The 16,865-nt window shown below is 48.0% G+C and overlaps 1 protein-coding gene across 8 annotated transcripts; it reads left to right on the forward strand.

The window, feature by feature from the left end:
* The first annotated feature begins 5 nt into the window (after positions 1 to 5).
* On the forward strand, positions 6 to 16,361 carry ptprnb (protein tyrosine phosphatase receptor type Nb). Of its 8 annotated transcripts, none has more exons than XM_046382695.1 (23): positions 6 to 342; positions 5,262 to 5,312; positions 8,021 to 8,131; positions 8,227 to 8,332; positions 8,410 to 8,548; positions 8,662 to 9,082; positions 9,367 to 9,504; positions 9,615 to 9,649; positions 9,823 to 9,986; positions 10,185 to 10,271; positions 10,867 to 10,946; positions 11,026 to 11,090; positions 12,190 to 12,405; positions 12,552 to 12,848; positions 12,938 to 13,085; positions 13,197 to 13,270; positions 13,440 to 13,517; positions 13,590 to 13,709; positions 13,792 to 13,958; positions 14,313 to 14,366; positions 14,447 to 14,511; positions 14,602 to 14,675; positions 15,378 to 16,361. In XM_046382695.1, the coding sequence occupies exons 1-23, from the start codon at positions 264 to 266 to the stop codon at positions 15,447 to 15,449; spliced, it is 2,841 nt and encodes a 946-aa protein (XP_046238651.1). In that variant the 5' UTR covers positions 6 to 263; the 3' UTR covers positions 15,450 to 16,361. The 8 variants fall into 8 exon arrangements, with proteins under 8 accessions (XP_046238651.1, XP_046238650.1, XP_046238646.1 ...); XM_046382694.1 differs by having other exon boundaries at positions 13 to 342; positions 8,668 to 9,082; positions 12,537 to 12,848; XM_046382690.1 differs by having other exon boundaries at positions 14 to 342; positions 12,537 to 12,848.
* Positions 16,362 to 16,865: the final 504 nt, after the last annotated feature.

The following is a 16,865-nucleotide window of genomic DNA, read 5'->3' on the forward strand; positions in this document are numbered from 1 at the left end:
AAGGATGTGGTTGTGACGTTGTTCCAGCTCAAGCAGCTTTTTGTTTGCACGGCTGAGGTCTTGAAGTATTTCTGGCACTTTGGCGCCTCCTGTGGCCCTGTTTAACAATCGAGCCGTGTCCCTGTCTCTCTCTCTCCCACACTTCCTGTCCGTCAGTCCTGTGCAGCAGCAGCAGCCGCCTGTCCTCAGACATGGAGAGCTGGTAGAAGCGCAGCAGCAGCGGCCGCTCTCCCCTCCTCGCTCCGGTGGATGTTGGATGTACCATGAGGTCTCCGCGGCTCTGGGCGGTTCTGTGCCTCCTCCTCACCGCCTCCTGCCGGCTCTGCGCGGCCGCCCGACACGGTAAGGCGCCTCAGATGTGATGGGCGCACTTCCCTCTTAATGAACTCACTGCATCCAGGCGGCAGCGCGGCGCGTAAATCACGACTTCCCCGAAAACAAGCTCAGCTGTCGTCACTGTTTGACTTGGCAGGGAGTTTGGAGTGACCTCACAGCATTTATGTTCTTCTTTATAGCATGTCGGTATTTTGTGTAGAATCTGCAGTTTTTCCTGATGATTTTGGTTGAATTTCTCTAACATATACTGCGGGGTTTGTGGAAAATGTTGGCTTTAACTTACTTGATCCTCCATGGGGTTGATCCTTAGAATAATGGAGGCTGTAATCTTCCTGTAGTGAGTTTGACTGTGATGCAGCATCCCACAAAAAGACATGAGGAGCATTTTCCCTTCTTTGTACGTCAATACAGAGCATTAAGGGCAGTCTATCCTGCCGGACTTCACCTGACATCTGTGGCCTTTCCTGCACTGTTCGTCTCATCCGCCTCACGTCAGTTTGCAGCGGCGCTAAAGCGCGTGTCTGACGCAAATGCTCTGATCGTGGATCAGCTTGGATGTGTGATTCATTTTGTTGTTCAGTCTGCAACGACAACAACAAACACAGAAGCGAGCAGCAGGAGAGATGGGAGAGACCCCGGCTGTTCAGCTGAGCCTCATGGAGCCACGATGTGATCCTGTTGAGATGCTGCAGCTCTGTGGAAGGCTTTTATCACATGTGAAGTCATAATGTCATTTAATGACGTTTTCACACTTTACATGCTGCTTTCCAACAAGAAATGACAAGTTCAGTGTGGTTCCACACGGAGAGAAAATCCCAATATGGAAGATTATAGACATAAAATATTCTAACAGCATGAAGTCAGCAGTTGACTGGTAAAGTCACTTTAAAATCTTAATATCCTGAGAGAAATGTGTTATCAAGCTACAGTTCAGAGGTTTCATGCCTCCAGGGGCTTGGGGTTCATTTATTTTACAGGATCTAATAATCCTGATCTGGGTGTCGGAGATCCTACAGGTTTACTGTGAGAGTCTTTTCATGGGCTTTAATATGATCGTTTTCACGATGGCACTCACTCGAGTTAATGGAGCTTTTAAAACCCTGTCTGTTCAAGACACAGTGAACGCAGTCAGTCCACAATCAACAAAGAGCCCTCGCTGTCGGCCATAATCGCTGAGAGACTGTCAGGTGTCACCTGAAGGTTTGTGTTCACCAGGAAGTCAGTCACAAATCAAAAAGTCCAGCAAACGTTCATGAAAACTCTCACAAAACAGAAGAAACAAGCCACCGGTTGGCTGCGTCCCTGCAGGAACATCACAGCGGCGGTATCTGGAATGGCTCTCACAGTTATGACTCATAAGTGACCTCTGAGCTCCATCTGCTCACAGCTACTACAATGGCTTCCTGTAGAGCGTTTCAGCACCACAGACAGCGACCAGACGGCGCGTTTCAGCACCACGGAGCGCGACCAGCACACAATATTAAATCCTCCTGATCGCACATCTGTTTCATGTGGGAACATCAGGAGAAAATGAAGGGAAACACGATTCACTGAGGCTCCTCAGGGATTCCTGAGGGCTGTTATGTGGTTTTGATAATCCACTTACAATGTGTGTGAGTTTGCAGGGATTTTATGGGCAGGGATTCCTCAAAGCACTCATAGTGATGGTGAAAATAGAAAGTCATGCGATCAGAAAAGAAAAAGCGGCCACAGTCATTGTTGGCTCTCAGCTCTCAGCTCACTGGTTCCTGCAGAAGACGTGAATCTCGCTGTTCGTCAAACCAACATCAGGAAGCAGTGCATTCGCCAGGGACTATTTTCAGCAGTGGATGAATCCACACTTGGTGCTCCAGTGAGCTGTGGGACTGATGTGTCTTTAATGGACAACAGTGGAGCCTTCTGTGCTTTTACTGCTGACATGAAGTGCAGGACGTCACCGGACTCGTCCTCGCCACCTGTGCTGCACCGTGAGCTCCAGTCAGAAGTCCAGAGTTTAAAGGTTAACCAAGCTGAGGGAGGTTGTGGCCCGGCTGCCTCTGCTGCCACTCAGCGACACCACGCAGGGTTTGTTCTGCTCCGTCCTGGCTGACTCATTCCACCTTAAATATCCTCCGCCGGCCTGCGGACCAGCGGACGAGACGGCGCAGCGGCAGCCACAAATGCCAGCAGCACCATTATGAAAATGACACTGGACTGAATCTGGCAGGCGGTTAATGGACGATAAAAGCGAGACACAGAGGCACTGATGATGATGATGATGATGATGGGAGACTGGAGTTCAGTTTCTGAGCTGATGATGAGTCAGCCTGATTTGGACCAATCAGGGACTGTTCTTTATTCACAGACAGCAGAAAATGAGCTTCAAAATGAGCTCCTTTCCAGCTTGTGTTTTGAAAGTCGTGTATTAAGTGTTGAGATACTTTTGCAGCTGGTTTTCATGAAAAAGAGACTGTTTGTAAAAAAAACAATGTCTGCCTCAGTTTGAGAAACTAAAACTACTCTCATGATTAAAATAAACCTGAAGGCTGTTGTCCCGGGAGCTCCGTTTGTTTTATTCAGAATCACTTAAACTCCTCAGCTTTTGTGAGCTGATGTTTTGGGTCTCGTACCTGATAATGTGTGTGAAGACAGGTGAAAGAGAGGCAGTGAGTCAGAGTGAGTACTTTTGTGGTATTTATACTGATGATTCATCTCTGCAGACATTTGCATCTGCATTTGATTGGATAACATTTCAGGGCATTTGGTCTCTTTGTTGCAGTCCGACTTTTGCCTTAAATTATCATTAACAATTAAAATGTACGTTTCTTCAAAAGTGTGCATACAAAATAGCTGAGCTTGTTTCCACTTGAGGTTTTCCTGACGCGAGTGCTGCCTTGTTTTTGGATTTTGACTCACATACTTTGAAACTGATGTTACTGTGGTGGAAGTGCTTCTTACATCCATCCACACGAATTTATCCCAAAACATCACGCAGAGCAGCACTTTCGATAGTTTAATTAGATGCTGCTGCTGATCTTCATACTTAAATAGTTTTGCTGAAGTGAAGTTTTGATTGCACGACCCTCTCAAACAAACTGAGGATAAATGTTGTTTACATCCCTCAGTCTGCTCATTAGACACTCACTTAGCCTGAGTTGGCCTCTAATTAATCGTGAATGCCTGTTAGAAGGAAGGACTGAGTGTGGAGGACGCTGATGGACAGTCTGCAGGAAGATGAGATCTTCTAGAAAATAAGCGATCAGAGAAGCGAGAGGCGAGGAGGAGGGACGGAGAGATAACGCAGGAGGGAGGGATGCGTGGGTGGAGAGAGGACGGATTAGTCATCATGTGGAGTCTGGATGGAGGAGGCGACGGATGGACGGATGGATGGAGGATCTCTCCGTTCTATGTTTAGCAGCACCTCGGCCTCTCTGTTTAATGGAGATTCCCCCTCTGATAGCTGCTGCTCAGGCTCTTTGTTTGTGTCGTCATGCAGTCGATAACCCGTCTGACTTTTTATAGATTTCAGGTGAGAGAAAAAAACAGCGACTGAGTTGGCGTGAGGCATCGAGCGGAGAGGAAAACACCACAGGTCACTGTTGTCTGTCAGCGAGTCCCTTTTCTAAAAGCATTTGAATTACTGTTCCACATTTTGTGGAGTCATTGTCCAAAGTGGACTGTGACGTCACTCACTGGGGCCAAAATGGGAAGCAGAAGTACTGCATTAACCTTCCACTTATCACTCAGTTCAGATGGGCTCAGGACATAAACTAATCTGCTGTGTGATCAGCAGCATCGTGCGTGTGTGTGTGTCGAGTAACCAGAGTCACTCAGACTGAGTTAAAAACACTCGGATATCAGTGATCAGATGAAATGCATGCAGCCTGCGGAGGAGAAGGTGAGGACTGAGTGGAGGAGCTGAGTGTGGTGTGTTGGTCTGAAGTTACTGCAGGACACGTGAATTAAAGCCAGCATTACATACAGTTTATTGTGCAAGTTCTCCCACCTAAAAACATGAGGGAGGGTGATTTTCATCATCGGTACACTTCAACTATGAGAGGCAGAATGAGGAACAAAATCCAGAAAATCACATTGTAGGATTTTTAAAGAATTTATTTGCAAATTATGGTGAAAAATAAGTATTTGGTCAATATCAAAAGTTCATCGCAATACTTTGTTATATGCCCTTTATTGGCAGTAACCGAGTTCAAATGTTTTCTGTAAGTCCTCCCAGCCTGGTGCAGGTCTGCAATTTTGTTTCTGGTGTCCTTTGACAGCTCTTTGGCCTTGAACATGGTGGAGTTTGTGGACAGGTGTCTTTTATACTGCTAACGAGTTCAAACAGGTGCCATTAATACAGGTAACGAGTGGAGGACAGAGGAGCCTCTTAAAGAAGATGTTACAGGTCTGTGAGAGCCACAAATCTTGCTTGTTTGTAGGTGACCAAATACTTATTTTATCCAGGAATTTAGCAATTAATTCATTAAAAATTCTACAATGTGATTTCCTGGATTCTTTCCCTCCGTTCTGCCTCTCATAGTTGAAGTGTACCTATGATGAAAATTACAGGCCTCTCTCATCTTTTTAAGTGGGAGAACTTGCACGATTGGTGGCTCACTAAACACTTTTTCGCCCAACTGTAAATCCTTAATGAAAAGCCAGTGCAAACAGGCGTAAATAAACAGAAGAGAGCAAGCGGCTTCACATCAGCTGCTGTTTACTGCCTTGCAACAGATTAAGACCTGGGAAAAGGTCACAGATGCTCTCCTGTGCCCATCACTTAGCAACTGAACATTAATGTCAGTTCTGGTTGGGCTTTCCCCAACTCATTTCTGTCCTATAATAAACCTAACAGCATAACTCCGGGCTCAAATGTGCAGAGGTTTGTGTTGAACTTTCTCGATGTGGATTCATTTTTTTCTCTGTTTGTTTTTGTGTGTCTGCAGGTTGTTTGTTTGAGAAGAAGCTCTGTCCCAGAGGCCAGCTGTGCAACGATGGCGAGTATTCAAGTTCTGCATCCACATCACAAACTGCCTTTGACCAGACAAATTTCAAACACTGAAATGTCCTTAATTATGTGCACATTCCACACATTGACTCGACAAAGTTGTTATTTGGGCTGTTTCCTACCAAAGTTCAAACTGGCCCTTTAAACCTGTCCTGTCTCACGTCTATTGGAATATATGAGATTGTTATTTTCACACAGTAATGATGCCGTGTTAAAACTTTCTTCTCCTCCACGAGGAGGAGAAGAAACCAACATTCTCTTCTCCCAAAGGACGCTAATAGATTAAAGTTAAAGATTAAAGTGACATATTTTGTCATTGGAGGGAACTCACTCCAACGAAATTTGTTCTCTGCATTTAACCCACCCAAGTGACGTGCACACACACAGCAAACCCGGGGCAGTGGGCAACCGCGTGCAGCGCCCGGGGAGCAGTGGGGGTTAGGTACCTTGCTCAAGGGTACCTCAGCCATGGACACCGGGACGGGGAATCGAACCAGCGATCCACCGGTTACGGGTCCGACACCCTAACCGCTGATCCACGACTGATTTACGGTGCCCTGAATGCAACGTGACAAGAAGAGTAAATCGACCAATAGTGAACAATCCCAGCGGGCTCCAGTTGCAGCGACGCGCTTCGGGAGGCTGTGATGTGTCTTCTGTCCATCAAACAGTCAGGAGCGGGTTAGCTCGACTTTAATCCCTCAGTGGGTTTCTGCTTCCTTCCTGTCTGTTCAAACGTGGTTAGGATGTCATTACAAGAGCGTGCACGTGCACGGGTGCGCACGTGTGTGTCTCAGCCTTCACACGCAGCTGCATTATTGATGGCGGTATGTTTGTGTGTCCGTCTTGAGGATGTTTTGTTCCTTGTTTCCACCTCCTGCGTGTGTCTGATGATGCTTTGCTGAAACACAGGAATCAGAGTAACAGGTTGCATTTTATACTCTGACACATCTGTGGTCTGTGCTGAACCACTCTAATACAGAGCAAACTAGATATATTCTGCATAAATATAGTCTACATTAACAAAACTTATCATTTTGTGAAACCTTAAAAATGAAAAACCTTTTAAATCCGTGTTGGACCTGGAATATTTGAGTAAAATAAACACGTTCCAGACTGCACTAAAGAAACGACACATTTTGTCCCTCCAAATATTTGTAATCTGCAGTCCATTTTGTCCATAGAAATTTAAATTCAGCAGACGCAACCACGACATTTCAGTGTGTGTTTTCTCTGAGTCGTTGCTTGAGCGTTGGAGTGTGTGTTGGACAGTGACGTGTGTGCGCTTGTGCTGAAATGTGAGTGTGTGAAAAATGATTAGTTTCTCTATGAGATTCATCACACTGGCACAAAGATGGAGGGAGGGAGGGAAAAGTGAAAGAAACAAGGAGAGAAAAGGAGCGAGAGTTCAACGTAAACAAGGTCTCCCTCCGTCAGCCGCTCTCTGCCAATCGCAGCTCATCCTGCTCGTCTCTATGACAACAGTGACATCAGTTGCCTGACGACCGTGTGTCTCCCTCGTGCGTGTGTGTGTGTGTGTTTGATGAGAGATGGAGGGAGACAGAGTTGATGACTCACCACGGCCCACACACACGCACACACACACAGTGTGTGTATTAGCGGGCTTGTGTTCATGTACATATTTCTGTATGTGTACTGTTTGTGTGTAAATGTACTGTATGTTTCTGTATGTAGATGTGGACCTTTGAGTGTGTGCTGTGTGTACAGCGTTTGTGTGTACGTGCGGCTGCTATTTTCTTTTGCTATTTCGATCTGAAAACATCATCCTCTTCAGAATGAAACAGACTGTACCTCAGGTGATTGTGGCTTTGCGCTGCATTTGTGTGCCACTTTCAGACCGTAAACTAGAGCTCTGAGGACAGCTCGACTGTTTTCGCCTGCGTCTCCTCCTCCTCTGAGCTGCTTGGCGAAGGTTCTTTCTTCCCCTTCCTGTTTGCTTTAAAACGATGCAGTGAGGGAGAAGTTTGAGGCAGAAACCTCAGCGACGATTCAAAACCTGTGCAGATAAAACCAAAACTGTCTGCACACTAATGGAAGAGTGGCGAGACAGTAAATTAGAATTTCTTTTTGGCATTTCTGATGGGGATGCTGTGATGGCACAGCAGGGATGCAGATGGCTCAGCAAAGGAAAGCGGAAATTGGCTCAATTCTTGCTGCAGTGGAGTTCGACATCATCCAAGACACAGTGTGTTGACCAGGAAATTTGGAGCTAACGACTAAGTCTAACGACTCAGAAACTCAACCAGCCTCCAGTTTTATCAGTGAGGCCTCATTCGAAGAACAGTTGAGGGGAGAAAGAGAAATTTCTCAAACATAATGTGGCGGCTTTATTGGATCGATTCTGTTGTTTTTCTTAAATTCAGACGAGGTTAGAAATGAATGCAGGAAACATAGACAGATAGATAGATACTTTATTGATCCTGAGGGAAATCCAAGCATCCAGTAGCCCATTACAGCAGTGTAGGTTTGTCAAAAGTAAGCAAACAAACAACCAAACAAGGCCTAACTGTTAGCGGGAAAAACAGACTAAAAGTATACTAAATAAGATCAAATGTGCTACATAAAGTACAACAGAGTGCAGAGAAAGCAGGTGGACCAGATTGACTGTGTGTACAAAATAATAGACTCTAGACTGGACTGTAGACGGTACTGACTCGCTGGTGTCTTCCTGTGCAGACGGGCTGTTCGGACAGTGCCAGGCTCCTCACCAGGAGCCTGTCCAGTACCAGGTGTCAGTACAGGTCCTGCACAAACTTCAGGAAGTCCTCAAAGACCTGATGGTGCAAGGTGAGTGTCTGTCACAGTGACATTTGAAGCTTCAGGAGAATTAGGCTCTCAGAAGTAGTGAGAAGTCAGACAGGAAGGTGTTGTCCGGTGTGCAGGTCTGACCTGGAGGGACGACATAACCCAGGAGATCATCGGCCGAGAGCTGAGTCACGTTCCCGTTGTCGGCTCCTCGTCCAGACTTCATGAGAAGTCACCTAAACCGTAAGAAAATCAGAATTCTGCTTGGAAGCAAGAATATAAAGGCACTTTAGAAGTGAAAAGTCTCATTTCTGCTGCAGCCAGCGGAGAGTTCAGGGACCCGAGGATCCAGCTAACCCTGAGATGGTGCAACAGTACGTGGACTACATGATCCTCGACCCCTCCCGATCCTCTGTCCACATGCAGACGCCCCTGCTTGACCCCTACACTTACCACAAGGTGGGAAAAGCACAGGGACAGCTGGACTTGTGTTACCCCCTAGTGGCCATATAAGTCACATGTTTGCTGTGTGTGTGTGTGTGTGTGTGTGTGTGTGTGCGTGCGTGTGGGTGCAGCAGCAGCAGTACGGCTACCAGGAGGAAGAGGAGCGCTCCCTCAACTCTCTAGACGATAATCCAGCCTTCCCGCTCCTCGCCTCGCCCTCCCGCTCCAGGTCCAGAGGAAACTCTGTGGACAGAGACCGGCAGCTCCTCCAGAACCTGGTGTCCTTTTACCTCACTTCCCCCTCGTCCTCCTCTTCTTCCTCCTCTTCCTACCCTGTGCAGTCCCTCTCCCGCAACAGAGGGGCAGCGGCAGCAGCTGCAGGATTTCCCTCATCGTTGTCCTCCTCCTCATCCTCCTCCCTCTTCCGGGAGCTGGACTTCCCCCTGGACTACGGCGAGGACTACATTTCCCAGGTGGCTCAGCTCAGCAAACAGCAGCAGGCAGAGAAGAAGAAGCAGGAAGAGTATGATGCCCTGTCAGCACTGGATGGTGAGAGGAAAGAGGAAGACACTTTGATTGTGTTTGTCTCTGTAAATTCCTCGTGATGGAGATCTGAGTCTTCTAAAGAATTTAATTAAGTTGAGCTGTTGCATAAAAAGGAAGAAATGTGGAAGTGTTAGGGTATATGGAAAATAAGAAAGTGATGTGGAATGAAATGGTTTTCTTCTGCTGTAAGTTCTGAATGAGTGAAGTGAAAGGCCTGTGACACGTGGAGCAGATAAATAAAGTTAGTGAAGACTGGAGTCAGTGTTTCTGTGTGCTGTGTTTGTCAGAGCGCTCTCTGCACAGGCTGGCTCTGCTGCTCGATCACTACGGCCTCGACGTCAAGGACCTGTCCCCCGAGCAGAAGGAAAACCTGCCAGCCGCCCTGAAGCAGCTGCAGCTGGACGGCTCGTACGCCCGCGGACGAGGTCGGTTCCTGCTTCCTTCCTCCTGCTCCCGTCCTCATTCGGTCCACGCAGATCGGTCGGGTTTGTCTTGCATTATTGATGATGTCATCGTGTTTTTGTTTCCTATTCAGATAAATATGGGAACAGTGCTGCCACAGGCAAGAAGGTGAGCGTGTCACCGTGAACGCCTTGTACGCAGACATGTCTAAACAGACATTTCACTTTTAATGTGTCCATCACAAGGCGAGATGATACGTGGAAACTAGTTCCAACATGAAGCTCACTTAGCATTTACACAAGTCCTTCAACTTAATGTCTTTGCTAACTTTCTTCTGTCAGATCACTGAGGGTTCCATGGCGTATAAGATGGCCGCCCCAGAGGCTCCGCCCTCCAAGCCAGAAGGAGTCCAGAAAGATTCGCCCGCAGCAGCTAATCAGGAGACACAGAGGAAGAACGAAGCAGCAGCCAAGCCGGAGTACGGCTACATCGTCACCAATCAGAGGTGCAGTATGTCCTCCGCGTGGTTCGCCGGGCCTGGATGACCTCGTGTGAGTGAATGAGCGAGTGAGTCAGTGAGTGTGGCGTTTTGGATGCTTAGAAGTGAAGGAGTTTGATCTGCGTGTGTGTGTTTATGTGTATCGATGCGTTTACGTATATGTGTGTGTATGTGTGTGTGAACACGTGTGTGTTGTCGCCGCAGCCCCCTCAGTCTGAACGACGGGGTGCGACTGTTGCAGCGTCTGTCGGAGAGGATCGGCCTCTCCAGCGGCTCCTTCATCCACATCAGGTAGGATGGAGCGGCTGAAGTCCCCGACCTGCAGGCCTGAAGCCTCTGGATCCTCCTCCTCCTCTCTTGCTGGTTGCTGGTTTTTGTTTCATGGGATTAACTCCCTTCGCCCTGTTTTTGGAGCCTGAAGCCAAGCGAATCCTGGTGGAGCTGTGTTGATGTCCTGCATGTGGAAGTGATTCGCTGCTTTTATCCTTTTCTTCTGCTTGCAAAAATCTCCTCGTTTTCAGGTTATTTTTATCTGAAATAATAGTTTGTTCAAGTTCTCAGAAAACGACTTTGTTGAGGCAAACTTCAAGGACAAAAAGATTCAGGTGAGAAAGTAAGAGAGCAGAAAAGAAAATCGTTTCACTGAAACTGAAAATAAAACTTAAAGGGCCTCATCGCAGAAATCAAAATAACTGACAGAACCAGACGGAGATTTTTGCAGAACAAAACATCTGCTGCTGATGTTGGTTCTCCCTCTTGCACCTGAATCATTAGACTCACTGATGACTAAACTCCCTCTGTTTAAACAGCCGGTGGAGGAACAGTTTACTTCAGCAAAGTGAAAATAGTCCCTTGTGGATGTGCTCTTGTGTTGTCTCCTCTGCAGTGTGGTCGGACCTGCGATCACCTTCAGGATCAGACCCAACGCCAAGAACCTGACGGCTGGAGACGTGGCAGAGAAAGCTGGTAAAAACTTCAAGCGCTGTGTGTCAGTGTTTGTCTTCAGACGTGTTCTGGTCTTGATTTTCACGTTTTGTCTGAGCAGTTGCAGAGAAGAACTTTGTGGAGTCTGAGACGGGCCTGAAGGTGCTGCAGAGCGGCGTTGGACAGGTGGGTGCTGTTCTGCTGCTGGACTCACAGCTGTTACTACAGTAAAGGTGGCAGTGGCACAGTGTTCAGGGTTAAGGGGCTTGTCACGTACAAGCGTCCCAGACTTTTACTTTTAATGCCGCTATTAGTGTTTACATTTGGTCAAAGTACCAAAAGTAGAGTAAACTTAAGTAAATGTAAAAGAGTCACATTCCGCCGCTGTTTTTATATACTTTTATTTTGAAAGTCGGTCCTGGAAGTTTGTTTGACTTCAGTCTGGCTTGACAGTCTGAGGGGTCCGCACTGCGTCCGTGTGAGTGTAGCAGGAGGTGAGTTTAATTATTATCATGTCAGGGTTTAAGTCGTATTTATGAAAGGAACAGACTGCTGCACCTTATCAGTCCAGAATGACAGTGACATGTGTGTACGTTATTCTTCTAAAACGTTCCACACACTCAGTGAGTAGCCAGTTTATCAGTGACTTTGTTTATTTATATAATGTGTCCATGCACATGTGATGTGTTCTGTCATATCCACATAACACTGATTCATTCATTAGGAGAGATAAGTTAGCTTGGTTTGGGTTGAATGAATTCCACTTCTGTCCCTCAGCCACATGAAGTCGGCTCGTCCGGCTTCCTTTTTTCTTCGCTTTCTCACTCAGTGAGGCCCCTTGATAACGGCAGGTGAGGTAACCTTCCTACCCCCCCAGCCTTAATGTCTTTCAGACAGCACACACACACACACACTCACACACACGCGCTGAGACAGAGCGTCTCACATTCCTGAGGCCCACAGAGAGGAAGGAGGAGGTCTGAAAGGTCAGGAGACAGAAGTCATCCAGGGGGAAGAGGGAGGAGAGAAAAAGGAGGAAAGGATGGTGAAAAGACGAGGAAGAGGGGAGCAAAAAGACAAAAAGTAAATGATATGAAGCGGCACAGACACATTCCAGCTGAGGTGGAGGGGAAGAAATGAAGGAAGAGACGTCTGCTCCTCCTCCTCCTTTTATTCAACTGCAGCTGCTTATTACCACCTCGTCGGTTAACTGGGTGCTCGGGGTTGATGTTACGCTGTCTTTTATCCCTCTTTATGTCTTGCTTTCCTGCCCCTCCTGCCTCAGAGGAATGATGGGAAGGCGTTGCCCCTGGCGACCCGAATCCAGCCCAAGCCCAGCTCACGTTGGGTGTTCGCCACGCTGGTGGCCATGGCCTGCATCGGCAGCATCCTGGTGGCGGCCATGACCATCGCCTGCCTGCGTCACCACGCCCACCGACTGGCCGCAAAGAAGCTGGGACTGGGACCGGAGGGAGGCAGCTTCAGCCACCAGGAGTACCAGGTGAGGGTGTTCTCGCACCACTTTACAACGGAGCTGACGCGTAGCAGCCATAAGGCACCATCAGAAAGCGTCGTCAGCTGAGAGAGACGCAGTACAGCCGTCAGGTAAAACGTGCATAACTGGCTCACCAGGACCTGTGTCGCCAGCACATGGCCTCCAAAGGCGCATTCGGACGCCTGGAAGCTGCTGCCCTGGGTGCAGTGGGAGGAGCGAGTGGAGGAGGAGCTGCTGGAGGAGGAGCAGGAGGCGGAGGCGTCGGGGGAGGAGGAGGAGGAGGAGGTGGAGCAGCAGGAGGTGGAGGTGCCGACTCGAGGGTGAGCAGTGTGTCGTCCCAGTTCAGCGATGGAGCCCAGCCAAGTCCGAGTTCCCACAGCAGCACGCCGTCGTGGTGTGAGGAGCCGGCGCAGGCCAACATGGACATTTCAACGGGTCACATGATCCTGGTCAGTACACCACGTTTGTCATGTGGCCGGTCAGGTGTTACCTGTGAGGTCGGGGTGAATAACGTGACTGTTCTGCTAACTTCCCTCAGGCATACATGGAGGACCACCTGAGGAACAAGGACCGTCTGATGAAGGAGTGGGAGGCCCTGTGCTCCTACCAGGCCGAGCCCAGCGCCGTCTCTGTGGCTCAGAGCGACGCCAACGCCAAGAAGAACCGCTGCCCCGACTCTGTGCCCTGTGAGTCACACACGTCAGCCTGAATTTCTGTCTACAATTTCACTATGACAGGATGTGATGCGACTCCCAAAGCCAACAGAAAGATAACCGTGATGTAAATGTTGCCTGCAGATGACCACTCGAGGGTGAAGCTGAAGGCGGAGATCAACCCTTCACGCGCTGACTACATCAATGCCAGCACCATCGTAAGTCTTGTTTGACCTGACGTGACAGTGAAAAAAAGGAACATTTTTGGCACATTTAACTCATCATTCAGCCACTTTGACAAGTTTCCAATAATCAGTCAGACATCTGGACTCCTAATGATCTGACAGCAACATACTGAGATCTTGTATTCCCCCTCCCCCTCTTCAGATCGAGCACGACCCCCGGATGCCGGCCTACATCGCCACCCAGGGCCCCTTGTCGCACACCATCTCCGACTTCTGGCAGGTCAGTGAGACACAAAGTGAGTAATCCGTTGATTTCCGATGAGACGTGTTGGTGATTGTTGTCGTGGTGCAGATGGTGTGGGAGAACGGCTGCACTGTGATTGTGATGATGACGGCTCTGGTGGAGGACGGGGAGAAGCAGTGCGACCGCTACTGGCCCGACGAGGGCTCGTCCCTCTACCACATCTACGAGGTGAGAGCAGTGGGCAGCCGGGGGAGGGCGAGGCCGATCTGTCCCGGTCCTTTGGCACCTGAGTCCTTTTGTTGCTGTCCAGGTGAATTTGGTGTCGGAGCACATCTGGTGTAACGACTTCCTGGTGAGAAGCTTCTACCTGAAGAACGTGCAGACGCAGGAGACCAGGACGCTCACTCAGTTCCACTTCCTCAGCTGGCCGGCGCAGGGCATCCCCACCTCCACACGGCCCCTGCTGGACTTCCGAAGGTACACGAGTCTCGCTCTGTGTTTTGTGTCAGATGTGGTGAAAATGGACGCCCCCCTGTCCCTCCTCTCTTCCCGTCCCTCCCACCCACCCCAGGCGATGGAGGTCAGCGGGGCCCTTGGTTTAATTTTGAACATATCTGTCTGTGTCATTCTTGTGGTTTGCAGCTAGTAGTCTGGGTCCAGTTGCATAGTCACAAAAATGATCATGGACTGATGTGGCTGCAGCAGGAGGTCCATCGCCGACCCCCCCAACCCCAACCCCACCCCCACCCTCCTCCACACCCCATCCATCCATCTGTCCATGTTTAGATAGACAACTTGTCATGTTTTGCTTGTCATTGTCTCTCTCTTCAGGAAGGTGAATAAATGCTACCGAGGACGATCCTGCCCCATCATCGTGCACTGCAGGTAATGTAATAATGATTTAACTTCAGCAAAGAGTCTGCGTCCCTTAATTTGTTGACGTTCGCTTTGTGTTGTTTCTGTAGTGACGGTACAGGCCGGACGGGGACTTACATCCTGATTGACATGGTTCTCAACCGTATGGCCAAAGGTGAGGTTAATGAATGTGACTGGGATTTGCGTTGATTCAGTAGTTTTGTGGCTCGCTGAACGTGTGTGCGTGTCACCTGTTCTCCTGCAGGCGTGAAAGAGATTGACATCGCTGCTACCCTGGAGCATGTCCGAGACCAGAGGCCTGGGATGGTCCGCACCAAGGTCACCACCACTCTCTGAGACAAGGCTTTGCCTCCCACAGTTCCCCGTCCACCATCACTGACACAAGCAGCCCACCACACCCTCATCAGGAGCCTTCCTACATTGTTCACTGATTGTGTTGTGTGAAATACAAGATGAGCTCAGAGCGTCTGATCAGCTCCCTGAGCTGTTTGGCCTGAGCTACTTTCTTAATGTTTCCCAGAGCTTTTCACTTTACCTTTCGGACAGCCGCCTTAAACGCTCACAGATCTTCACAAGATTCGAAACCATATCTAACAGTGTCTCACAACCTGAGCTGTTCCGTAAATAAATACAAAAAGTTTTGTTTTGAGACAGACCTCTGACGGCTTTTGCTTCTTATTGGTGTTGGGCTTCAGCGGAGAAACTGTCCTCACAAGGACCGAGCAGTCTGCTAACTAGGAACCGCAGGCTCCAAACAGTCTGAGCTACTTGCTCTGTGATACTTCAGCTTGGCACTTTTGATCTTTTACTTGTGGCATCCAGTTTCAAAATGGAACTTTAGAATTCACTTTAGGATCCAACCAGCCGCCCCAAGGGTCCTCAAACACCTGACTGCACCACCAAGCCCCTTGCTGCTCGCTTTCGAAATGAACTGATGTATCTGTGATGGCCTTAAGCTCAGGCTGGAGACACCTTGTGAATGAAACTGTGTTTGTAAAATGTCTTTCTTCTGGTTTCCAGGACCAGTTTGAGTTCGCCCTGACGGCCGTCGCTGAGGAGGTCAACGCCATCCTCAAAGCTCTGCCCCAGTGAAACCGGTACGACCCAGACCGGCCTCGAGCCTGACGGCCTGACCCCGCCCCCCCTGACTCCGCGCTCAGCCTCCTGTCTTACCTTGGCTTTTCTCTCTGTGATGATGATTATCATGATGAAGAAAGATCGAGTGATTCCTTGAAACTTAATTGTGATGTAAAAATAAAAAATCAAATAAATGTACTTTATCAGGCAGGATTTGCGCAGGCATCGTTTTACTTTAAAGTATTTCTGGCACAGACATGACGCTTTCAGGGACATTCGGAGGGTAAAAAGTGTTTGTCCACAGCTAATGTAAGAAAAAATTAAACCAGAAAGATGAAAACTTCAAAACAGACCTAAAAGCACCTGTGAAAATGTACAACTCTTTAGTGATGATGTACTGGTCTGCATATGAATGAGCAACAGACTATTTAAACATCAGATTTTATCCAGCCTGACGTTCTGGTAGCTACGCTCCGTTTTGAACCAGATTGAAAAAAAATGTAATGTTTCCTCTTATTTGTGGTTGAAGTTTGTTGAAATTGTGCTGCTCTCGAGTCATCCCGTTGGTTTTGGTCTTGACGCAAAAAAAAGGCTCCAAAAAAGCTTAATTGATTAGATTTCTAGAGTGTCAAAAGGAAAAATGGTTTCCATTTTAAAGTTATTGATTGTTCACACGTCCTGCTCGATCTGTAGCTTCCCTTCCTCTCCTCACAGGATGAAAACCTGCTGAAAACACAAACGTGTGGCGTCCGTCTCTTTGTGTGCCATTCACATCATTTTGACTCACCAGATATGTTGTTGTATACCTCACGCAAGTCAAAAAATGAATAAAAAAAAAAACACCTAAAAATATTAAATGCTATTCTCTTAAAACAAGAAATGCTATTTTGTATCTGTGAGACCTTAAATAAACCTTTTCGTGTTTAAGTGCTGCAATCATTCGCGCGTCTTCTGTGACTTTCTGTACTTTAAAATTCAGCTAGCAGCTATTTGTTGTTTTTTTATTTTTTTGTCTTTTTTAGTTTATACACACAGATACACAAACATGCATTACTGTGTGCGTGCATGAGTGTGTGTCATCGGGACCCAAAACAAAGACATATCATGGTCTGGGTGAATACTAGATTCTGATTGGCTGCAGGGTCGGTCAGCTCCCTACCAATCACTTCCAGTCAGACTGTCTGTTCTAAAGTAATGTCCCTCTTCCTCACCACAGGGGGGCGACAGTAACAACACATTTCCTCTCTGAATTGGTTTGTCAGATAAACACACAGATCAACTCACGTCCCGTTCACTGTTTACTCGGGATGGGAATCATTGTTCCAGGTATAAGTCAACCCCTCAGGCATCATAAATTCACCACAGTTGTTTGGCCTATTTTGATCCCATATTTTCGTCGAAACATCTGTTTGGTGCCCAAAGCTGTGCTGT

This window comes from Scatophagus argus, chromosome 24, assembly GCF_020382885.2.
Source record: "Scatophagus argus isolate fScaArg1 chromosome 24, fScaArg1.pri, whole genome shotgun sequence".
NCBI classification, from domain to species: domain Eukaryota; kingdom Metazoa; phylum Chordata; class Actinopteri; family Scatophagidae; genus Scatophagus; species Scatophagus argus.